Source organism: Monodon monoceros, unplaced genomic scaffold (assembly GCF_005190385.1).
Source record: "Monodon monoceros isolate NGI ecotype Baffin Bay Population unplaced genomic scaffold, NGI_Narwhal_1 Super_Scaffold_11, whole genome shotgun sequence".
NCBI lineage: Eukaryota > Metazoa > Chordata > Mammalia > Artiodactyla > Monodontidae > Monodon > Monodon monoceros.
In genome coordinates, this window is record NW_021703767.1 from 122,977,470 (window position 1) to 123,003,518 (window position 26,049).

At 41.3% G+C, this 26,049-nt stretch overlaps 1 protein-coding gene across 2 annotated transcripts in view; it reads left to right on the forward strand.

Annotated features, from left to right (window-relative positions):
• The window catches only part of NMNAT3 (nicotinamide nucleotide adenylyltransferase 3), a 115,292-nt gene that overhangs the window by 85,752 nt on the left and 3,491 nt on the right, over window positions 1-26,049 (forward strand). For both annotated transcript variants that reach the window (XM_029214338.1, XM_029214339.1), the window contains exons 3-4: window positions 17,103-17,286; window positions 22,241-22,323. In XM_029214338.1, the coding sequence (XP_029070171.1) occupies window positions 17,103-17,286; window positions 22,241-22,323 (267 nt within the window). The remainder of the gene's footprint in view (window positions 1-17,102; window positions 17,287-22,240; window positions 22,324-26,049) is intronic.

The window sequence follows — 26,049 nt, forward strand, 5'->3', positions numbered from 1 at the left end:
AGCCCTACTGACCGTTAATTCTCAGCCTCCCTCACTACTCCTCTCGAGGAACCTTGAGAATTTTTACTGGTTTCTACCATGCCCTGCTGGAGCTGAGGGGGACTTGGAAGGCACGGGAGAGGATGTTTCCTGAAGCTCTCTCTGCCTGTACTCGACACACTGCCATTTCCACTGTGTTGATGCTGTTCTGTGTTGGCGCAGGGCAATGGGAGATGGTCTCCTCCTAGAATTCCAGGTGGGAATCAAAATACAAGTCCGTCTGCTCTGCAGTTTCTAAACCCAACTGGACCTCTTCACTATGGCCTCTCGCACCCAACATACACCAGGTTTTGTCTCTTAAGGGTAGGAGGGTGTAGGGAGCAGCCTCAACTCAGGTCTAAATGCTCCATCACACAAACCTTTCCTACCAAGCTCTTCTCTGCTCTGCTGCTCATTTCTCCACCCACCCCACCCTCAGCCCAGAAAGGGCCTTCCCTTTCCATCTTCATATTCTCTCCTTCTTACCGCTCTGTGGATTTTAGTAAAACTGTGTCCTCTGACTCCCTGGGCTCTGGTTCTTGACTTTTTTAAGGGTAACTTTTGCAACTTAAATCAATCTTTCTCTCTCAACGCCTGGATCTTCCAAATGAAAGCTTTGACCTTCACAAGCACTCCTCTGAAATGAGTTTCAGGAGCCAGTTCTGGAAGTCAAAAGCTGAAAGTCCTCTCCTTAGTCTCAGCTGGTTCTGCCACCCCCCTGAGCAGTGGGAGCCTCAGCCTCCATGAGGGAGGACCCTAGGGCAGCCAGGTTTCCCAGAGATGGAAAAATGCATCAGAGAACTTCCACCTTCCAGGGGACAGGCTGCACTCTTTGGATCAACTCTCCCACTAAAGCAACAAGAAATGGTGGATAGAACATTTTTCAGACTTCACTTTTAAAATGGAAAAGACAGAGGGGATGTCTCAGACCAGCTAAGAGATAAACACCTGTAACCAGGGAGGTAAGTATGCCACCGGGACCCCTGGTGGGCACTTGACAGTACTGCTCACAAAGGTTTGACTCAGTGGCCATACAAGGCAAGAGGGAAAGAATACAAAGTTGGAGCCCTCCCAAGCTGGGAGCCTTATGGGTGACTTCTCCCACATGAAGCTAGACTCCCAGGAGCTGCACCCTCAGGACCAGGATGAACTAGATCTTAACCCACTTTCCTCCCCCAATCCTAGAGGACTTCAGAAAAGACTTGGTGCCTTGACACTAAGGCAAGCGGAAGCAAAAGGAAAGCATAAAATATTGCTAGGAAGAAATGGCCACACGTCAGCCCTCTGCCTGGATTAGTCAAAGAAGCTCAAGTTGAGAACTTGACTTAAGGTCATCCATGACTTTTAATAACTCCAGCCAGGTACCTGTTGAAAGCAAACATGAAGCCTCTCTGGAGGAAGGCATATCTATCTTAGGCCTTGGGGAGCCCCCCAGATAACTAGTTAGTGGCATTGACCAGCACACAGTCAAAATCAGCTAAGCGCAAAAGAAACAGAACAATATGAATAGAAGTAGCAGAATCAACAGACAGCAAAAATAACCCGTAGAGACTTTGAAATTGGCATTGTCAGATACAGATTATTTATTTATTTATTTTTCTGCTTTTTGAAGTATAGTTGGTTTACAATATTGTGTTAGTTACAGGTGTATAGCAAAGTGATTCAGCAGTATATATATATATATATTCTTTTTTTCAATACTTTTCCATTATAGTTTATTACAAGATATTGAATATAGTTCCCTGTGCTATACAGTAAATCCTAGTTGCTTATCTATTTTATATATAGTAGTGTGTATCTGTTAATCCCATACTCCCAATTTATCCCTCCCCCCTTCTCCTTTGGTAACCATAAGTTTGTTTTCTATGTCTGTGAGTCTGTTTCTGTTTTATAAATTAATTTGTACTATTTTTTAGATTCCATATATAAGTGATATCATATAATATTTGTCTTTCTCTGTCTGACTTACTTCACTAAGTGTGATAATCTCTAGGTCCATCCATGTTGCTGCAAATGGCATTAGTTCGTGCTTTTTTATGGCTGAGTAATATTCCACTGCATATATGTACCACATCTTCTTTATCCATTCATCTGTCGATGGATGCTTAGATTGCTTTCATGTCTTACCTATTGTAAATAGTACCACTGTGAACATTGTTGTGCACAGATACAGATTTTTCAAGTTACGCTTATGTTTTTTAAAAAGAAGAAACTATAAAAAGGACTTATCAGATTTGATGAAGAATAAATCAGCACTTCTAGAAATGACATCTAAAATAAATGAAATTAAAAGTTCAATAAATGTCAGCTAAGAACACATAATAATCCTAAATGTGTGCACACCAAAAACCAGAGTCTCAAAATACATGAAGCAAAAACTGGTAAGAGCTGAAAAGCAAAATAGGCAGGTTCACAGTCACAGGTGGGACTTCAACACTCCACTTGCAGCAATTGACAGAACTGCTAGACAGAAAATCAGCAAGGATATAGAAGAACTGAACAACACCATCAACCAACAGGATCTAATTCATGTGTGTATAACTCTCCACCAACAACAGCAGAATACACATTTTTTTTCAAACACCCATGGAACATTCACTAAAATGGGCCATATTCTGAGCCATAAAACAAACTTCAACAAGTTTTAAAGAACTGAAGTCATACAGATTATGGTCTCTGACCATAATGGAATCAAACTGAAATCAATAAAAGGAAAACAACAGGAAAATATTAAAACACTTGGAAATTAAACAACATACTGCTAAATAATCCATGGGTCAAAGAGAAAGTCTCAGAAGAAAATTTTTTAAATACATGGAACTGAATGAAAGTAAAAATACGACATATTAAAATGTAGCAAATAATGTGGCAGCTAGAGCAGAACAGAGAAGGAAGTTTATAACACTAAATGCTTACTTTAGGAAAAAAAGGAAAGGTCTCAAATCAAGAAATAAAAGGTGAGAGATTGGTTCAAGATGTTGGAGTAGAAGAACAAGCTCTCACTCCCTATTTCAAAAACACCAGAATCACAACTAACTGCTGAACGATCATTGACAGGAAGACACTGGAACTCACCAAAAAAGATACCCTGCGTGCAAAGACAAAGGAGAAGCCACAGTGAGATGGTAGGAGGGGCGTAATCACAGTAAAATCAAATCCCATTACTGTTGGGTGGGTGACTCACAAACTGGAGGACACTTATACCACAGAAGTCCACCCACTGGAGTGAAGGTTCTGAGCCCCACGTCAGGCTTTCAAACCTGGGGGCCCAGCAACGGGAGGAGGAATTCCTAGAGAATCAGACTTTGAAGGCTAGCAGGATTTGATTGCAGGACTTTGACAAGACTGGGGGAAACAGAGAATCCACTCTTGGAGGGCACACACAAAGTAGTGTGTGCACTGGGACCCAGGGGAAGGAGCAGTGACCCCATAGGAGACTGAACCAGACCTACCTGCTAGTTTTGGAGGGTCTCCTGCAGAGGTTGGGGGTGGCTATGCCTCACCATGAGGACAAGGACACTGGCAGCAGAAGTTCTAGGAAGTACTCCTTGGCATGAGCCCTCCCAGAGTCCGCCATTAGCCCCACCAACGAGCCCAGCTAGGCTCCAGTGTTGGGTTGCCTCAGGCCAAACAATCAACAGGTAGGGAACCCAGCCCCACCCATCAGCAGACAAGCGGATTAAAGTTTTACTGAGCTCTGCCCACCAGAGCAACAGCCAGCTCTACCCACCACCAGTCCCTCCCATCAGGAAACTTCCACAAGCCTCATAGATAGCTTCATCCACCAGAGGGCAGATAGCAGAAGCAAGAAGAACTACAATCCTGCAGCCTGTAGAAGAAAAACCATATTCACAGAAAGACAGACAAAATGAAAAGGCAGAGGGCTATGTACCAGATGAAGGAACAAGATAAAACCCCAGAAAAACAACTAAATGAAATTGAGATAAGTAATCTTCCAGAAAAAGAATTCAGAATAATGATAGTGAAGAATGACCTCAGAAAAAGAATGGAGGCAAAGATTGAGAAGATGCAAGAAATATTTTAAAAAGGTCCAGAAGAATTAAAGAACAAACAGATGAACAATATAATAACTGAAATGAAAACTACACTAGAAGGAATCAATAGCAGAGTAACTGAGGCAGAAGAACGGATAAGTGACCTGGAAGACAGAATGGTGGAAATCACTGCCACAGAACAGAATAAAGAAAAAAGAATGAAAAGAAATGAAGACAGCCTTAGAGATCTCTGGGACAACATTAAACACAACAACATTCACATTATAGGGGTCGCAGAAGGAGAAGAGAGAGAGAAAGGACCCAAGAAAATATTTGAAGAGATTATAGTTGAAAATTTCCCTAACATGGGAAAGGAAATAGCCGCCCAAGTCCAGGAAGCGCAGAGAGTCCCATACAGGATAAACCCAAGGAGAAACACACTGAGACACATAGTAATCAAATTGGCAAAAATTAAAAACAAAGAAAAATTATTGAAAGCAGCAAGGGAAAAATGACAAATAACATACAAGGGAACTCCCATAAGGTTAACAGCTGATTTCTCACCAGAAACTCTACAAGACAGAAGGGAGTGGCATGATATACTTAAAGTGATGAAACGGGAGAGCTTACAACCAAGATTACTCTACCCAGCAAGGATGTCATTCAGATTCGATAGAGAAATCAAGAGCTTTACAGGCAAGCAAAAGCTAAGAGAATTCAGCACCTCGAAACCAGCTCTACAACAAATGCTAAAGGAACACAAGAGAAGAAAAAGACCTACAAAAACAAACCCAAAACAATTAAGAAAATGGTGATAGGAACATACATATCGATAATTACCTTAAACATGAATGGATTAAATGCTCCTACCAAAAGACACAGGCTTGCTGAATGGATACAAAAACAGGACCCATATATATGCAGTCTACAAGAGACCCACTTCAGACCTAGGACACATACAGACTGAAAGTGAGGGGATGGAAAAACCTATTCCATGCAAATGGAAATCAAAAGGAAGCTGGAGTAGCAATACTCTTATCAGATAAAATAGACTTTAAAATAAAGAAGGTTACAAGAGACAAGGAAGGACACTACATAATGATCAAGGGATCAATCCAAGAAGAAGATATAACAATTATAAATATATATGCAACCAACATAGGAGCACCTCAATACATAAGGCAACTGCTAACAGCTCTAAAACAGGAGATCGACAGTAACACAATAATAGTGGGGGACTTTAACACCTCACTTACACCAATGGACAGATCATCCAAACAGAAAATTAATAAGGAAACACAAGCTTTAAATGACACAATAGACCAGATAGATTTAATTGATATTTATAGGACATTCCATCCAAAAACAGTGGATTATACTTTCTTCTCAAACGCGCATGGAACATTCTCCAGGATAGATCATATCTTGGGCCACAAATCAAGCCTCAGTAAATTTAAGAAAATTAAAATCATATCCAGCATTTTTCTGACCACAACGCTATGAGATTAGAAATGAACTACAAGGAAAAAAACGTAAAAAACACAAACACATGGAGGCTAAACAATACGTTACTAAATAACCAAGATATCACTGAAGAAATCGAAGAGGAGATCAAAAAATACCTAGAGACAAATGACAATGAAAACACGGTGATCCAAAACCTATGGGATGCAGCAAAAGCAGTTCTAAGAGGGAAGTTTATAGCTATACAACCCTACCTAAAGAAATAAGAAAATTCTCAAATAAACAATCTAACCTTACACCTAAAGGACCTAGAGAAGGAAGAACAAATAAAACCCAAAGTTAGCAGAAGAAAAGAAATCATCAATATCAGAGCAGAAATAAATGAAATAGAAACAGAGAAAACAATAGCAAAGATCAATAAAACTAAAAGCTGGTTCTTTGAGAAGATAAACAAAATTGATAAACCAGTAGCCAGACTCATCAAGAAAAAGAGAGCAAGGACTCAAATCAATAAAATTAGAAATGAAACAGGAGAAGTTACAACAGACACCACAGAAATACAAAGTATCCTAAGTGACTACTACAAGTAACTCTATGCCAATAAAATGGACAACCTGGAAGAAATGGACAAATTCTTAGAAAGGTATAACCGTCCAAGACTGAACCAGGAAGAAATAGAAGATAAGAACAGACGAATCACAAGTAATGAAATTGAAACTGTGTTTAAAAATCTTCCAACAAACAAAATTCCAGGACCAGATGGCTTCACAGGTGAATTCTATCCAACATTTAGAGAAGAGCTAACACCCATCCTTCTCAAACTCTTCCAAAAAATTGCAGAGGAAGGAACACTCACAAACTCATTCTATGAGGCCACCATCACCCTGATACCAAAACCAGACAAAGATACCACAAAAAAAAGAAAATTACAGACCAATATCACTGATGAATATAGATGCAAAAATCCTAACAAAATACTAGCAAACTGAATCCAACAACACATTAAATGGATCATATACCATGATCAAGCGGGATTTATCCCAGAGATGCAAGGATTCTTCAATGTACACAAATCAATCAATGTGATACACCGTATTAACAAATTGAAGAATAAAAACCATATGATCATCTCAATAGATTCAGAAAACGCTTTTGACAAAATTCAACACCCATTTATGATAAAAAAAAAAGTCTCCAGAAAGTGGGCATAGAGGGAAACTACTTCAACATAAAAAAGGCCATATACTGGGCTTCCTTGGTGGCACAGTGGTTGAGAGTCCGCCTGCTGATGCAGGGGACATGGGTTTGTGCCCCGGTCCAGGAGGATCCCACATGCTGCGGAGCAGCTGGGCCCGTGAGCCATGGCCGCTGATCCTGCACGTCCGGAGCCTGTACTCCACAATGGGAGAGGCCACGGAATTGAGAGGCCCGCGTACAGCAAGAAAAATTTTTTTAAAAAAAGGCCATATACGACAAACCCACAGCAAACATCGTTCTCAATGGTGAAAAAGTTAAAGCATTTCCTCTAAGATCAGGAAAAAGACAAGGATGTCCACTCTCACCACTATTATTCAACATAGATTTGGAAGTCCTAGCAATGGCAATCAGAGAAGAAAAAGAAATAAAAAGAATCCAAATTGGAAAAGAAGTAAAACTGTCACTGTTTGCAGATGACATGATACTATACATAGAGAATACTAAAGATGCCACCAGAAAACTACTAGAACTAATCAATGAATTTGGTAAAGTTGCATGATACAAAATTAATGCACAGAAATCTCTTGCATTCCTATACACTAGTGATGAAAAATCTGAAAGAGAAATTAAAGAAACACTCCCATTTACCATTGCAACAAAAAGAATAAAATACCTAGGAATAAACCTACCTAGGGAGACAAAAGACCTGTATGCCAAAAACTATAAGACACTGATGAAAGAAATTAAAGATGACACCAACAGATGGAGAGATATACCATTGTCTTGGATTGGAAGAATCAATATTGTGAAAATGACTATACTACCCAAAGCAATCTACAGATTCAGTGCAATCCCTATCAAATTACCAATGGCATTTTTTACAGAACTAGAACAAAAAATCTTAAAATTTGCATGGAGACACAAAAGACCCTGAATAGCCAAAGCAGTCTTGAGGAAAAAAAAAACAGAGCTGGAGGAATCAGACTCCCTGACTTCAGACTATACCACAAAGCTACAGTAATCAAGACAATATGGTACTGACACAAAAGGAGAGCTATAGATCAATGGAACAGGATCCAAAGCCCAGAGGTAAACCCACACACCTATGGTCAACTAATCTATGACAAAGAAGGCAAGGATATACAATGGAGAAAAGACAGTCTCTTCAATAAGTGGTGCTGGGAAAACTGGACAGCTACATGTAAAAGAATGAAATTAGAACACTCCCTAACACCATACACAAAAATAAACTCAAAATGGATTAAAGACCTAAATGTAAGACCAGACACTATAAAACTCTTAGAGGAAAACATAGGAAGAACACTCTTTCACATAAATCACAGCAAGATCTTTTTTGATCCACCTCCTAGAGAAATGGAAATAAAAACAAAAATAAACAAATGGGACCTAATGAAACTTAAAAGCTTTTGCACAGCAAAGGAAACCATAAACAAGATGAAAAGGCAACCCTCAGAATGGATGAAAATATTTGCAAACAAATCATCAAAGGATTAATCTCCAAAATATATAAACAGCTCATGCAGCTCAATATTAAAAAAAACAAACAACCCAATCCAAAAATGGGCAGAAGACCTAAATAGACATTTCTCCAAAGACATACAGATGGCCAAGAAAGACATGAAATGTTGCTCAACATCACTAATTATTAGAGAAATGCAAATCAAACCTACAATGAGGTATCACCTCACACCAGTTAGAATGGGCATCATCAGAAAATCTACAAACAACAAATGCTGGAGAGGGTGTGGAGAAAAGGGAACCCTCTTGCACTGTTGGTGGGAATGTAAATGGATACAGCCACTGTGGAGAACAGTATGGAGGTTCCTTAAAAAACTAAAAATAGAATTACCATATGATCCAGCAATCCCATTACTGGGCATATACCCAGAGAAAACCATAATTGGAAAAGACACATGCACCCCGATGTTCATTGCAGCACTATTTACAATAGCCAGGTCATGGAAGCAGCCTAAATGCCCATCGACAGACGAATAGATGAAGAAGATGTGGTACATATATACAATGGAATATTACTCAACCATAAAAAGGAACGAAACTGGGTCATTTGTAGAGACGTGGATGCATCTAGAGACTGTCGTACAGAGTGAAGTCAGAAAGAGAAAAACAAATATCGTATATTAACGCATATATGTGGAACCTAGAAAATGGTACAGATGAACTGGTTTGCAGAGCAGAAATTGAGACAGAGAAGTAGAGAAAAAACTTATGGACACCAAGGTGGGGAAAGCAGCGGGGGGTTGGTGGTGGTGGTGTGATGAATTGCGAGGTTGGGATTGACATGTATACACTGATGTGTATAAAATGGATGACTAATAAGAACCTGCTGTATAAAAAAATAAATAACATTAAATTAAAACAAGAAATAAAAGGCATACATGTAGGAAAATAAGAAATAAAACTTTCTCTATTTGCATGTGACATGGTTGTCTATGTACACAATGCCAAGGAATTTGTTTTTTTTAGATCTCTTAGAATAAGTGAGGTAAAAATCAACAAACAAAAATCAATCTTGTTTATGTATATTAATAACAAACATGTGAACCAAAATTAAAAACATAATACCATTTACAATTGATCTAAATAAAATGAAATACTTAGGTACAAATTAACAAAATATTTATATAATTTTCAAAAATACTGAGAAAGAAATCAAAGGAGACCTAGACAAATGGAGATATTTACATGTTTTTAGATTAAAAGACTTTAAAAAAATTTCAGTGAATAATTTGGAATCAGACTATAGATAGAAAAATACAAACTTAGTGAACTGGAATATAGATCAAATGAAATTATGAGAGTGGAGGAGAGAAAGAAAAAGATTTGTTTTTAATTTCAGAAGAGAGGGTAGGAGACATGGTGGCTACATATACACAATCAGAGAGCTAGAAGAAGAGGGCAGAGTACAGGGACAGCATTTTCCATGTCTAATGAAAGCATGAGGGTAATATCTTGAAAATGTCCTTCAAGCATGAAGTCACTAACTTAAGGAAATTCTATGGGATATATTCTGTCAGAAGGAGAGTGATTCCCAGAGAGCATGTCTGATATGCAAAGAGAAATGGAGTGCAAAGAAAATGGCAAATACATGGGTAAATTTAAGTGAGCATTGGTTGTATAAAACAGAATGATAAGGTCTAATAGGGTTAGGGGAAACAATAGTCTTAAAATATGTACAAGACTAGCATGGACAGAGCTCTCTAGTCCCCATGTTGTTGAGAAAGAGGGGAAAGGTCTTCATTTACTTTGAATGTGAGACTATATATAATTCCATTTCGAGAGAAAAAAAAATGAAATAAAGCCCAAACACAGGCAGGACAAGAGGAAAAAATAACATAGATTTGTGTGGGAAGAAAGAAAATACTCTATAAGTTGGTAGCTTTAAACTTAAATCCGTTAGCATTCACGTTAAATGTAAGTGAACTTAACATTCCAATTAAGAGTCAATAACTGTCAAATTTGACCCCCAAAATTTTTTAATCCAGCTTTAGGCTATTTACAAAAGACTTTCCTAAAACAAAAGTATAGAAAGATTGAAAGTAAAAGGGTGAAAAATATAAGACGTGCATATACTAATCAAAATAAAACTGTTGAGACTATAGTACTATCAGGCATATAGACTTTAAGTAAAAACTATTACTAGAGAGAAAGAGACTTGATTCACAGATATGTAAGAATCATAAATATATAGGAACTTAATTAATGTATATTTTAATAACATATTAAAATATATGAAACAAAAGTTGAAAGAACTAAAAAGAAAAATTCACAATCATAGTGGGAGATTTTAACATGCCTCAATAAGTAATACACAGGCAGACAAAAAAATCAGGAAGAACATAGATTTAAACAAAACAATTAACAATATTAAGTAAATGGACAGAACATTGCACCCAACAATCATAGAATACACATTTTTTTTAAGTACACGTGGAACATTTACCAAAACTGATCATATCCTAGGACATAAAGCAAGTATCAACATATTTCAAGAGATTGAAATCAATAGAGTATGTTCTCTGACTACAGTGAACTAAGCTAGAAATCAGTAACAAAAAGATTACCAAAAATCTCAATATGTTGGGTAATTAGGAAAAACACTTCTAAATAGTTCATGGATCAAAAAGTCGTAATAATAAAAATTAGCAAGTATTTTGAACTGAATGATCATGAAAACACTACATATCAAAAGGTAAATGCAAGTAAAGTCATGCTTAGAGGGAATTTTTAGAGCCAGAACTGTGTTTATTAGAAAATAAGATAAATGACAAATTAGCTGAGTATCCATCACCAGGAGTTAGAAAAAGAACAGCAAAATAGCACCAAGAAAGGAGGAGGATAGAATTAATAAAAATAGAACAGAGATTGATGAAATAGAAAACAAACATTCAGTAGAGAAGAGCAATAAAGCCAAAAGTTGGTTCTTTGAAAAGACTAATAAGAGTACAAACCTCTAGCAAGATTGAGCAAGGAAAAAGAATGGAAACACAACCAACATTAGAAATGAAAAGAACATCCCTACAGATGGTGTCAACACTAAACAGATAAGAGAATATTGGACACAACCTTATGCCAGTACATTTCAAAATGTAGATATAATGAAAAGAATCCTAGAAAAAATGCAAGTTGCCAAAAATTATAATGAAGAAATAAAAATCTGAATCATTTTACAACCATTAAAGAAATTAAATCATTAGTCAAAAAATTTCACACAAATTAGACTCCAGCCTCATGAAGACTTCACTGATGGGTTCTAGAAAACACTTAACGGAAAAAATGTTTTTTCAATCCTACACAAGCTATTTCAGAGCATAGGAAAAGGAGGGGACTCCCAACACTTTTTATGAGGCTAGCATGACCTTGCTACCAAAACCTGATTAGAACATTAAGAGAAAATAAAATTATAGACTTCTCTTGCTCCCTAAAAATATATTAGCAGAGTGAATCCATCAACACATTAAAAAGATAATGTATCTTGACCAAATTGAGTTTATCTCAGGAATGCAATGATAAAGATTAGAAGGTTAATCAATGCAATGCACTGTATTAACTGACTAAAGGAGAAATATCACACAGTCATTTCAAGAGTTTCAGAGAATTCATTTATGACAAAAGCTCAAACTGACTAGCTGGGAATGTCTCTTTTTTATTTTATAAAGGTAACATTTATATATAACATTATGTAAGTTTCACGTGTACAATATTTCTACTTTTGTATACCCTTGAAGTGCTCACCATCAAAGATTTAGTTTCCGTCTGTCACCATACAGGAGACATGTATGGTAAAGGAGACTCATCTCCTTTACCCATTTCACTCTCCCTGCACCCCTCCCCCTCTGGTAACCACTACTCTGTTCTTTATATCTATGGGTTTGTGTTGGTTTTTGTTTGGTTTGCTTTGTTCATTATTTGTTTTTTTTTTTAGTTTATTAGTTTTTTATATTCCACATATGAGTGGAATTATACAGTATTTGTCTTTCTTCATCTGACTTATTTCACTTAGCCTAATACCCTCAAGGTCCATCCGTGTTCTAACAAATGGCAAGTTTTTTCATCTTTTTTCTGGCTGAGTAGTATTCCGTTGTGTATGTATGTGTGCATATGTGTGTATATATATATATATATATATATATATACACACACACACACACACACACACACACCACAACTCCTTTATCCATTCATTTGTTGATGGGTGCTTAGGTTGCTTCCATGTCTTGGCTGTTGTAAATAATGCTGCAGGGAACATAGGGGTATGTATATATTTTCAGATTAGTATTTTTGTATTCTTTGGAAAAATATACAGAAGTGGGATAGCTGGATTGTATGGTAGTTCTATTCTTAATTTTTTGAGGAATCTCCATACTGTCTTCTGCAGTGGCTGCACCAATTTACATTCCCACCAACAATGCAAGAAGGTTCCTTTTTCTCCACATCCTCGCCAACACATATTTCTTGTCTTTTTTGATAATAGCCATTCTAACAGGTGTGAGGTGGTATCTCATTGTGGTTTTGATGTGCATTTCCATGATGTTTAGTGATGTTGAGCATCTTTTCATGTGCCTGTTGGTCGTCTGTATGTCTTCTTTGGAAAAATGTCCATCAGCTCCTCTGCCCATTTTCAAATTGCTTTTTTTTATTGTTGAGTTGTATGTGTTCTTTATATATTTTGAATATTAAATGTCTCTTTTAAAATAACATATTTGGGGCTTCCCTGGTGGCGCAGTGGTTGAGAGTCCGCCTGCCGATGCAGGGGACACGGGTTCGTGCCCCGGTCCGGGAGGATCCCGCGTGCCACGGGGTGGCTGGGCCCCTGAGCCATGGCCTCTAAGCCTGCGCATCTGGATCCTGCGCGTCCGGAGCCTGTGCTGCGCAGCGGGAGAGGCCACAACAGTGAGAGGCCCGCGTACCGCAAAAAAAAATAATAATAAATAAAATAAAATAACATATTTGTCAGGATAGACCAGGCTAAGTTGCAGTAACAAATCCCCCAAGTTGAGGAGCTTAACACATTAAATAAAGTTTCTCTCTCATCAGATAAATCCTTTGTAGGTTCAGAAGATCTACAGGGCAGTTCCCTTCCAAGCTGTGTCTCAGGTATCCTGGTAGTCCCCATATGCTTTTCTATCCTAATCACAGCTTTCAGATTCACTATGAAGAGCTAGAGCATCATGTAAGAGTTTTTATGGCCAAGTCTTACATGGGGCATACATCACTTCCACCCACATCCAAATGACTATAACTCATTCAAATCACAAAAACACAACCTAATTTCAAGAGGAACAGAAATATTAGCTTCCTATATGCCCAGAAAGAGGAAAAATAAAAATGGGTCTTAATGAACACATGGCATGGTCTCTGCCACAACTGAGAAAGGATATCTACAGAAAACTTGCAGCAAACATCATACGTAATAATGAAACTTGAAAGTTTTTCCTCTGATAGTGGGATTAACACAAGGATGCCTGCTAACACCATCTCTATACAGCATTATTCTAGAGGTCTTAAACAATGCAACAAGAAAAATAAAATGTAAAAGGATTGGAAATGAAACAGCAAAATTGTCAGTATTTTCAGATGGTATTATTTTGGACATAGAAGATTCAAAAGATTCTGCAGATAAACTATTAGAATTAATGAGAGAGTTTAGCAAATTTACTAGATACACATTCAAGATACCTAAATCAATTATATTTCTACATATCAACAGCAGGAAAAAAAGTACTTTAAAAATGCCATTTATAGTGACATCAAAAAGATCAAGAATCTAGGAATAAATCTTACAAAAGATGTGTTAAGCGTGCTACAAGAAAAATTGTAAAATTTTATTTAGAAACATTTAAGAAAACCTAAACAAATGGAAAGATATACCATGCTCGTGGATTGGAAGACTCATTATTTTAAAAATGTCAGTGCTCCCTAAATTGAATTATAGATTTGATTCAATTCCTATCAAATTTCAGCAGGTTTTTTGGGGGGCTGGGGAGCTGTTTCATCTTTGTGGAACTTGACAACTGCTTTCTAAAATTTATGTGGAAAATGCAAAAAGTCAAGAATTGCGAAGACACTCTTGAAGAACAGGCGGGAGGATTTACTTAACCAGATATCAAGATGTGTACTAAAGCTCTGTTAAACAAGGCAGTGTGACGTTGTACAAGGATGGCAAATACAGCCACATAACAGAATAGAGAGCGGAGAAACAGGCCCATGCACAGATGGACACTAGGAGTTCCACACAGGTGACAATGCACAGCAGGGGGCAGAAGAGGTCTTTTTGGTAAATGATGCTGGAATAATTGACTATCCAAATGGAAAATAATTTAATAGGATGCACATCATGCACAGAGACACAAATGTGAAAAACAAAACTATAAAGCTTTTATGAGATAATATAGGAAAATGTCCTCATAACAAAATGCACTAGCCATAAAGGAAAAAAACTAACAACCCAACTACATAAAAATTAAGAACGTTTGTTTTCACAGGATTCCATAAAAAGAATAAGACAAGCCATCAAGTGAGAGAAGGTATTTATGACACATTTAACCAACCAACAAAGGGCTAATATTTGGAATAGATGAAGAACTTTACAAATCAATGATAAAAAGGCAGACAACCGAAAATATGGGCAAAAGATTTGAACAGGCACTTCACAAAAAAATTAAGCTCAAGGGCTTCCCTGGGGGCGCAGTGGTGAGAGTCCGCCTGCCGATGCAGGGGACGCGGGTTCGTGCCCCTGTCTAGGAAGATCCCACATGCCGCTGAGCGGCTGGGCCCGTGAGCCATGGCCACTGAGCCTGTGCGTCCGGAGCCCGTGCTCCGCAAGGGGAGAGGCCACAGCAGTGAGAGGCCCGCGTACTGCAAAAAAAAAAAAAAAAAATTAAGCTAAAATGTCTAATAATATATATGAATAAATGCTCAGGCTCATTGGTAAGCAGGAAAAGGAACATTAAAACCACAATGAGATATAACTACACATCTATCAGATGGGAAAATCCTGACAATAACCCTGTATGGTTATTTGCTCGATGGTGTGAAGCAAGTGAGCGCTCATACACCGCTGGTTGGAGAGTAAATATCTATAACCATTTTAGAAAATTGTTTGGCATTATCTAGTAAAGCTGCAAATACATCTACCCAATGACATAGCAGTTCCACTCTTAGGTACATATCCTAAGAAAGATATGCTTGTGTACACAGGGAGGCTTGTGCAAGCATTTTCATAGCAGCATTGTTCGTAACTGTCTAAAGCCAGAATCAAACCAAATCCATCAACAGTAAGATAGATCAATTCTTTGGTATATAATCATGCAAAAGAATATTATGCAGCAATAAAACTGGTTGGACTACATGAATTTTTTTAATAGGATTTACTCTTTTTTTTTTCTTAATTAATTTATTTATTTAGGGCGGTGTTGGGTCTTCGTTTCTGTGTGAGGGTTTTCTCTAGTTGTGGCAAGCGGGGGCCACTCTTCATCGCGGTGCGCGGGCCTCACTATCGCGGCCTCTCTTGTTGCGGAGCACAGGCTCCAGACGCGCAGGCTCAGTAGTTGTGGCTCACGGGCCTAGTTGCCCCGCGGCATGTGGGATCTTCCCAGACCAGGGCTCGAACCCGTGTCCCCTGCATTAGCAGGCAGATTCTCAACCACTGCGCCACCAGGGAAGCCCCGGACTACATGAATTTTATCAAAGTGAAAAAGGCTTAATGAAAGAATACATTCAGTACGACTCCATATTTAAAAGTTTCAAAAGCAGGCAAAATCAACCTGTGTTTTTTAAGGATGCATAAATACGTGGTAAAGCTATAAAGGAAAGCAAGAAAATTAATATTATAAAAGTAAGAATAGTGATGAGCTTCCATCAGAGTGTGGAGGCTGTGATAGGGAACTTCTGTTCCTTAACCTAGGTGAGGATTAGAAAAGGATATACTTTATAACTCTTTGTCAAACTCTATGCCCTTTTATATGCATATGATATTTTATAATACAATTTTTTAAAATGTATCATATACGAAGTCAAAATATTATCTCCCCTCATAAACATTATCTAATTTCGTCCTTACCGCAAGGTCCTGCCAAGCAGGCATTATCCCATTTTACAGGTAGGAAAACTGAAGTTCAAATGGCTAAGTGTTTTATTTTTGCAAATAGCTTGGTAATTTGCCTAAGACATCCTAGTGAGTGATAGAACTAGAGCTTCCCCCAAGTCCCAGCCACAGTCTCTCTGAGGCCCATTCATACTCTTTCCATGGTGGTTCTCTGTAGCTTCTACAATTCACTGCAGCTCTAAACCTATAATGCCCCATTCTTCAGTCACTGAGCCATGCAACATCTCTCATAAGACAGCTCACATCTTTTCCAAAGTAGGCCTTCCCATTCCGTTAACAGCACAGTCCTCCAAAGCCAATGGTGGGCCTGTGCAGTGGTTCTGCATCCCATCACCCACCCACCTGGTCCAGGCTAAATGTCATGCTTTCCTCTTTGATCCACAAAATCCCCTACTTGAGCTAAGAAACCATGTTGTAACTGTTGTCCCAAACATGATTAGAGGACAGCAGTGCCCCTGTAAGTCCCACGCAGGGGGAGTCATGGTGCTCCTCCAACATATTCTGACCCTAACCGTCCACATTGCTATCTGGGAGCCTTGCCTCAGCTCCACCCTCACGGCATGCTCTCAGCTACTCCAGGGTGTAGAAGCCTCTGGAGGAGAGGCACGTGGTTCCTGAGGTAGCACCTTTACCTGGCCCAAGGGAGCTGGCCAGCCCAGCAGAGAATGCTAGGGTCTGATCCCACTCAGGACGAGACCCCAAGATTTTTAGCACCTGCCTGAATTCCAGCTGCCAGGTGACAAAGTCCTGTACCACCAACACCACTGCTCTCTGGTGCCTAGGCAGGTACCAGGTGATCGGGGGTATCATCTCTCCTGTCAATGACAACTACGGAAAGAAGGACCTCGTGGCTGCCCGGCACCGGGTGGCCATGGCCCGGCTGGCCCTGCAGACGTCCGACTGGATCCAGGTGGACCCCTGGGAGAGTGAGCAGGTGCAGTGGACGGAGACAGTCAAGGTGCTGAGGTAACGGTGGGCATATGCTCTTGGGATGAGCAGGGGCCACGGTCACGTCTGCAGAGTCCACAGGGTGACAGGCAGGGATGGAGTGTTGAGTGGGGCTTCAGTCAGCCCCTCTCACCCAAATCCTGCAAGTGTTTCTCCTTAGAGGGAGAGAGACCAACAGATTCACATTCTCAGAGAGGCCCTAAGTGAAAAAATCACAAACCACTGCCCTTCAGGGTACACTTTGTGGGAAAGCCCCATCTTGTTTCAGAGGGTTGTAGCATCTAGGCTCCATGGCCGCCACTCAGTAGCTGTGTGACATTAGGCACATGACATTTCTCTGGGACACATTTCTCACTTGCAAAACGGGGACAGCATAACCCAATGAGCATTATGTGAAAATCTAAATCACTTTTCTGACCCAGAACCACATAATCACACTCAGTAAGTAAGACCCTTTATTATTGTCATCACTGACTAGGTTGAAAACTGCATCTACATAATAGGACATCTTTTCCACGTGTACAAATCCTAGGTTCTATAAATCTAGACTTTAAGAAAAAACTATGAATCTAGAAATAATTACACAGGATTTTTTTTTTTTCTTTTAGAACTGCTATTAGCATTCAGCATAAGTAATGCAGCCGTTTAAAAGCCCTGTATTTTAGGACAGTGGGTCTCTGACTTTTGTCTGGGAAGCTTTCCTGGGAGATTGCTAGAGAAGCAAGACGTCCCACTTGTCCTGCCTGTCAGAGGGAATTGTGAGGTGGGCCTGCCTGTCACTAATGACAGCCAGCTCTGCTGGAAGGGATTGCAAACTGTGGGCTGTGTCTTGATCTATGTGGAAGCACTAGGATTGTCAGAGAATAGGAGACACAAGGGACCAGGATGAATGACTGACAGCCCTGTCCATAATTTGGATTGGTTTTTATTTTTTACTAATCTTCAAAGTCACTTGGGAGAAAAATGTTTGCCTTTTTAAGCAAAGGTAAACATTTAGTTTCCACATCCTGGTTCTTATTACTTACCCTTTACTGGGGAAAGAACCAGCTAGAAGCATTCAGCAGTTACAGTGCTACTGCAAAATCTGTTGTCAAGTTGAAGGAGAGCAAATATGAGATAATTGTTAGATATATGCTTCTCTTTTTTTTTTTTAACTTAAGTAATAAATTTACACCTAGATCACCCTTTTAGAATAAACAGTGTAGTCAGCTCTCATTTATCTAGGCTAACAGAGGGGAGTAGAAACAAATCAGATAATCCAACAAATCATTTAGCTTTAATATGTAGTCGGAAACAAAGAGACGCTCTCCTTTTCCACCCTGTGAGGGGCAGTGTGGCCTCGGGCCCAGATCTTGGAGGCAAATTTACTATCGAAATGACTTGATGTAAATGAGTTAGCCTCTCTGAGCCTCAATTCCTCACCCACTAAGATGGGGATGACATCACCTACTTCACTGGGATACTGTATGAACTACATGAGATGATGGCGGAAAACACCTGGTTTATAGTAGGTGCTTAATAATGTTAGCTACCTTCCCTGCATCCCTAACGGGTCCATAATGTCTTCTCATAACAGATAAGCCATTCACAGGTAAGTAGGATTTGACTGCTGTACCACGTAATTAATATCCTGCTGCAAAATGCAGACCTAAGATTTTACAGGACACATTCTTTTTCTTTTTTTTACTGTGCCCTTTAGACAAGTGCGTCTCAGCCCTGGCTGCACCTTGAATCACCTAGGGAACTTTCAAAAGTACGGAAGCCTGAGTCTTACCCCAGAGACTGAGATGTCATTGGTCTAGGATGGGGCCTTAGGATTTTTAAGAGCTCCCTGGTGATTCTAATGTGAGGCCAGGGTTGAGACCCACAGCCTCAGTCACCAAGTGTGTGAATCATGCCTATGATTAGTACCAGGATGAGTCCAAACCAGTGGTCTCAATCCTGGCTGTAGGAATCACCTGGGAAGCTATTTCTAAATGCTCACCCTCCCCTACCTGAGATTTTGATTTTTCTGGGGCAGGGTCCAGGCAGGGGTACTTTTCAAGGTCCTCAAATGATTTATTTTGTGCAGCCAAGGTTGAGAATCCACTGATATAATCAACACTGTTTTATGAGATAGCTGATTAAGACTTTTTGTCATTATTTGGGGTGGGCTTCCTTCGAAAATTTGTTTAATTACTAGTGTTTTCCTAAAATTACCAAAAGCATTTTTTTTTAAGATTGAAAATCTGGTTAAAATTGTAAAGTTAGGTGATTCTAGAAACATTGTAGAAATCCACCCCATCCTTTGCTCCATTTAGTATCCTCTTGGTGGACTCGGCATTGAATCTACATCATGGTGACAGTGACATATGTCACTGTGAAGTCAATTCACTGTAGGGCTTATTGAGTATTCTTTTTCTCCTTAGTAGGTTTTTTATTTTTACTCTAATTTTTTAAAAAATCTGGGCCAGCTTTCATGCTTTTAGGGCACTTGATAACTGACTTCACTTGCCCTTTCCTCATTCTGGGGGAGGGCCTTGGTCACGATGCCATTTGATGTGGTCCAGCAGCAGCTCACGTGCCCCTTGGCAAACATGCTCTTATGTCGTCCTCATTTTACAGATGAGTAAACTGAGGCTCAGAGAGGCTAAGTTAACCACAGTCGCACAACAAATAAGCAAGTGGTGGAGCCCTATTCTGTTGAACTCTGAAGCCATGCTTATGGCCATCTTCAAAACCAGTGATCTGTGGGTGGGACCACGATGTGGCCGGCTCTGCTTCTGCCACAGTGGCCTTCTGATCGGGTATTGTTGGAGGCCAGGGGCTGCTGAGGGTACAGAGAGCATGCTGCCAGGGGCAGTCGTCAGGCCCAAGGCTGGGCACACCAGGGTAACCCTCAGGCAGGCAACAAGAGGAAGCAATGACCTCCCACCCAACACAGGCGGAGTGGAGGTCTGTGAGGAAGATGCATTTGGCGTTAAAGATAATCATTTGCACACCAGAGTTCAGAGCTCCAGCTGATATTCAAAGTAGGGCCAACTTGAACCAGGAGCATCAAGGAAGTAACATAAAATAATACCAGCTTTCACTGATCACCTACTATGTGTGCCAGGTACATAACATCTAGTCAGCTCAGCAACTCTGAGAAGTAGGTGAGTTTGGCCTCATTTCACAGACGAGGAAACAGAGGTCCTGAAAGGGTCAGCAACATACTCAAAGTCCGACAGCGAGAAAGTGGAGGTGAGACCCAAACCTACTTCGGTCTGATGCGAGATTCCAGACTAACCCGGGAGTGAATCCTCAGAGGTAAAGCTTTCTAAAACCGAAGCAATAAGACAGTAATGGAAACACAGACGAGTCCAGCGAGGCCCTGAGAAGACTCAGCTGAGTCTCTGAGACCATGAGGAGGGAATCTGGACCTGAATTAAATGTATGTATTTATCCCCCATCCATCCTTCGTGAATTCAGCCGACTTTACTGAGCAGTTCCCTAGGTACCAAGAATATAAGGATGAATTAAATGAGCTCTATGTTCACAATCTGGTGGGGAAGACAGACTGAGAGTAAGGATACTAATAACAGCTAACGTTGATTGGGCACTTTTCTGTGGATGGGCTGTGCTAAGCTCTTTAATTCAACCTCACAACAGCTCTCTCGGGCGGGTGCTGTCATTGTCTGCCATTCTACAGATGAGGAAAGTGGAGGCAGATTGCTTAAGGCACCCACCAAGATTCCACAGCTCCTAGTTGGAACCAGTATTCCAACCCAGGCAATCTCATTCTAGAACTTAACCTTTACACTACACCCGCTCCAAATAATACTCAGCATTCAGCCACTTCCCCAGCCGGGGAGAAACCTTTGGCCTTCATGGCCTTGTGATACTCAGGGTAGACAAGGCCGGCATTAACTTTCCTGACCAATTAACAGAGGTCAGTGAGGCCCCGAGGGTGTTTGTGACTCACCCAGGCTCGTACAAGCAGGAGAGCCTAAACTTGAACCCAGCCACTCTGGCTACAAACACATGCTTCTCCCACCAGGCACTTCTCCTTCCCAGACACAGCTCTAGTTAATACGGGAGGTGGAAGATGGAAGATCAGATTGATACAAGACATAGTGATTGCCTGTGCTCTGTTAAAAAGAAGGCGGCACAGGCATCTCTTGATGCACAGAAAATAGATTGCTAGATTGCTTAATGAGCCGGGCCTGCCGTATGGGTGTAAGTCTAATCATATCTGAACTGCTAACATGTAATGAGATTCGCTCTGTGCTGCACACCACTTGGTGGGCTTTGCATGTATAACTCCTTTCATCTTCATAACCATCCATGGGAAGCCGGCACTGTCATCATTCCTCGTTTTGCAGGTGCCGAGACTGGAAACCGCCCACCCGGGGTCCCACCGCTGGCCGGCGGGGGAGCTGGGATTCAACCCAGGCAGTCTGGCTCCAAGCCAGGCTCTGAGCATCACCCTGTCAAATTCTAAAGTACTAGCTCATGATCCGAGAGAGCCTCTATCTTGAGAGGCAGCTGTGGGCCATGCACTGTGCCAGTGCTTACTGTGTGTTAGCTCATTTACCTTCACAAAAGTCTAAAAAGTAGGTGTATTATCCCAGCTTTACAACTGAAAATTTGTATTTTGAACTCAGGTCTGATTCTAATAGCCCAGGTCCGTAATCCCTATTCAGTTTTTTTGTAAAAAGTGAGGTATTGAAAGAAAATACTAAAATAGTAGAAATCTGCTCATTTCCTCCATTCAGTCGGGGCTCACAGAAGGCAGTGAGCTGCCTTGGACGCGGGGGTCTGTGAGGACCCAGACGCATCACCTGGCACAGGGCCTGGCACATAGTAGGCCTTCAGCAAATATATATGGAATGAGCTACCTAAAATGGACAAAAGCAGGTTGAGACTTAAAATCAGAGACCCCCCCCCCGGGTGGTTTGGGGGAAATGTAGGCCACATGGATGCCCCCTGAACCCATATGCTTACAACACAGGCATCATCACAGCGAACTGCTCAGATCTCTGCCCTGGAAGGAAGGCCTGGACCAAGGCAAGGTTGACTCTCCAGGCCCCGCAGGTGGGTGCTGACCCTCTCCTCTGTGGGAGGGTGAGGTGTCAGGGCTTCGGGCCAAGCGGGAGTCACAGCCCCCTGGGCACAGATAAGAGCTTTCGAAGCCTGCTAGGGGTGACACTTCCCAAGCTGAAAGGTCAACTAACCAATCTGCCACCATCCCCTGTAAATTGTTATGCTAAATTGGGATTTTCTGCCCCAAAGGAGTATACCTACGCTTGTGACTTGGGCTCGTGACCTGGATTACAGTCAGGGCTACACAGAGATCAACTTCCGGGTGCAGCTGGGCCGCTTTTAAAAGCCTTAGCCTTTTTGAAAACAAAATGTGCCATTATATCCGTTAAACTAATACTTTATAGCAGTGTTACTCGGTGTTTTACTTGGAAGAGGAAACCTATTTTTAAGGCATGTAAAGTCGATTTGGATTAGCCTTTTAATTTGTAGCCCTGGGTTTCTACCCTGTTGTCAACTCCTGGTGTTTGATGGAATCTTGTCAGCTGTGATTTCAGAGTACCTCCCATGGCAGCCCTGGTAGGGGGTCAAATGCATAGCCCCTCAGGCACATAAGCAGCAGCGACAGTGATGGGGGGGGCAGGATGTGCCGTGAGCAGGGAATCGCTGGTCCCACTGGGCCAACACTCCAGCGGCTCTCCCAACTTTCGTTGGTGGGACACTATTTCCCTATTAGAAGGGCTCCAGAATGTCACGGTTAAACAAACTTAAACTGGTGTCTTTACTGCAGGACTTTTCAGAGCCTTTACTATGTTCATGTGCGTTGTGACTCTGAAAGAAAGGGAAGAAGCTCGCAGCCGTGCTTAGAACTTTTTAATCATGGGACTCTTTTTAATGCATATTAGTGTTTCTCAGAACCGGTGCTCCCCAGAACACAGACTGGGAAACACTCTTCTAAAAGGACTTGAAGGGTGGGTGGGGATACATTAGGAGTTTGGGATTAACATATACACACTACTTATATATATAAAAAATAGGTAAACAACAAGGACCTACTGTACAGCACAGGGAATTATACTGAATATCTTGTAATAACCTATAATGGAAAAAAATCTGAAAAAGAATATATATATGTTTATATATAAAAGAATATATATATGTTATAATTATAATTAATTAATCAATTAATTAAAAGGACTTGAAAATGCCCTAAAGGTTTCCTGCAGCAGTTCCTGAATGCTGGCCAAAGGCACACTCACAGCAGCATCACCTGTGAGGCTTGTTAGAAATGCTAATTCCCAGGCCACGCCTCAGACCTGCTGAGGGCGAATGGGGCCTGGGACTCTGGATATTTAATAGGCCCGCTGGGGGACTGCTTTACCACCAGTTTGGGGAACTGTGCACTAGAGTGGGAATCCAAGAAAGAAGGAGCTACAGAGTGTCCTATATGATCAGCTTCTACAATGTTTATGACACTCCCCTGGTCTCCCTGTCTGCCCCCCTCCATTGCCAGCATGGGCTCCTCATCTCTCCCCCAGTCCCGAGCACAGCACACAGTGTGCATTCTCAGCCCTCTGCGTTCTTTCTGAATCACTTCTGGCTCAGCAGTCACTCCTAATAGGGTTCTAGAGATGCTGGCTGAGAACAGAGACCGGTGCCCAGCCCCTGCCCTGAGCTGGAGACAGGCTGTGAATGGCAGTGAGTCCAGACATGGATTAGGGGGACTGGAGGAGGTGACGCCTGCACCATGACTCATAGGATCAGCAGGTTATCTGGGGCTGGGGATGTTTCGGGGACAGAGGGGCGGCTGAGGAAGGCGCACAGGCAGGAAGTGCTGGGCACTCCATGCCATTCAGGATGCTGGAGCCCACAGTGAAGGAAGGGAGTAGCTTCCAGTGAGGTAGGAGGAAGGCCATGCTTAGGCTCCCAGCTTCTCACCTCTCTGCAGATGCTTCCAGAATCCCTGTCTCTGCCTGGTGTGCCCCCCCTCCCCCTTCCCTTATTGGCTCCCCTGTTGAAAACCTGTCTGTCCTGTGAGGCTCAGATTGGAACCCACTTCCCTGTGGTGAAACCAGTCCTTCCCTCCCCCAAAGCTCACCCCGCATTCTTTTTGGATTTATCTTTCCAGGGGGCTACTAGTCTGCTCTGTTTGGCCCTATGATGTTGGGGGTTTGTTCCTTATCCCCTTTCTCTCTGTTCAAACCCTAAATCCTACTCATCTTGTTCTCTTCCAAAGTAACTGTTAAAAAAGGAAGTTTGGGGCTTCCCTGGTGGCGCAGTGGTTGAGAGTCTGCCTGCCGATGCAGGGGGCACGGGTTTGTGCCCCGGTCCGGGAAGATCCCACATGCCGCGGAGCGGCTGCGCCCGTGAGCCACGGCCGCTGAGCCTGCGCGTCCGGAGCCTGTGCTCCGCAACGGGAGAGGCCACAACAGTGAGAGGCCCGCGTACCGCAAAAAAAAAAAGGAAGTTTGTATTGAATGAAAAGTGAGCTTTTCAATTTACCAAAATATAGCAGGGGCCTTAAAAATGTGTGTGCCCTTTGCTTGATACATTCCCCTTCTAGGAATCTGGCTGAGGAGATACTTAGAAATTGGGATGAAGACATGCAGAAGGATGTTTATCGTGGCAATTTTTATAATGGCAGAAAATAAAAGCGACCTTAGTGTTTAAATGTAAGGGAATGTATAAGTAAGTTACACTGTATATATAGGATGTATATATATAGGATGTAGATAGGATGTTCTGTACATATAGGATGAAGAATCCACGCAAAAGGTTTTCATGATATGGAGAAACTTAGGAGGGGAATGGGAAAAAATCAGGATACAATACTGTGTAATCTCAAGTATATAAAAATATGTAAATATACTTTCACATCTATTTGCATGTTTAAATAGAAAAGACTAAAGAAATACACCAAAATATTGAGTTTTTTGTAGAAAGAATGATTGTTGCTGTTATTTTCTACTTTAAATACTTATGTGTTTTCCATACGTCCCATAATTGACATAGATTTCATGTTTGTCATCAGAAAAAAAGAGCTAGAGCAATTTCAAAAAGCCAGGTGATTTTTTCTCACCGTGAGTTTGGCTTTTGATGAGGTCGCTTGTATGTTACTAGTGACATGTTTTTAAAGGACCGTTTTGTGTGCCGTGTATTTTGTCACGCGCTGTTCTCCTCTGGGGCTGAGCTCAGCGTTTTCTGGCCGCCGGAGCCCTGCTTTGCCCATCACTCCTGTGATTTGCAGTCCTCCTTGGACTCACCCAGAGGCGTGTGAATTGCCTTGTCCCGGGCTGCTTGGGTGTCACGCTTTGGGGTGGATGACACCTCAGTCCTTTAACAGGCCGCCTCCGTCGCTTGTGAATGTGGTCCCTGCCTTGGCTGATGGGGCCTGAGCACAGCTCAACCCCATTCTCCTTTCATACAACCAGAGCAGACGCTTCATCTGGTTCCATTTCACACTGACTGTTCCGAGGTTAATTTGGGTGCCACCCTTCAGTTGCCAATACCTGGCTTCATCTTGGGTGTCCTGTCTAGACCCAGAAGTCCTATGCTCCAGACACCACCCTCGGTGCCTGCACTAAGCAGGAGATTTCCATTGCATTCTCTCCATCACTCAACTTCCATAACTCCCAAAGGAGGCTTTATTATCCCTACTACAGCTGAGGAAACAGGCCCACCAGCTATAACTATCCCAGGGTCCTCGCAGATCTGAAATTAGAACCCAGGGCTGACTGGCCTCAGGGTTGGTGCTTTTGATGTCAAAGAGTTAGGGCAACT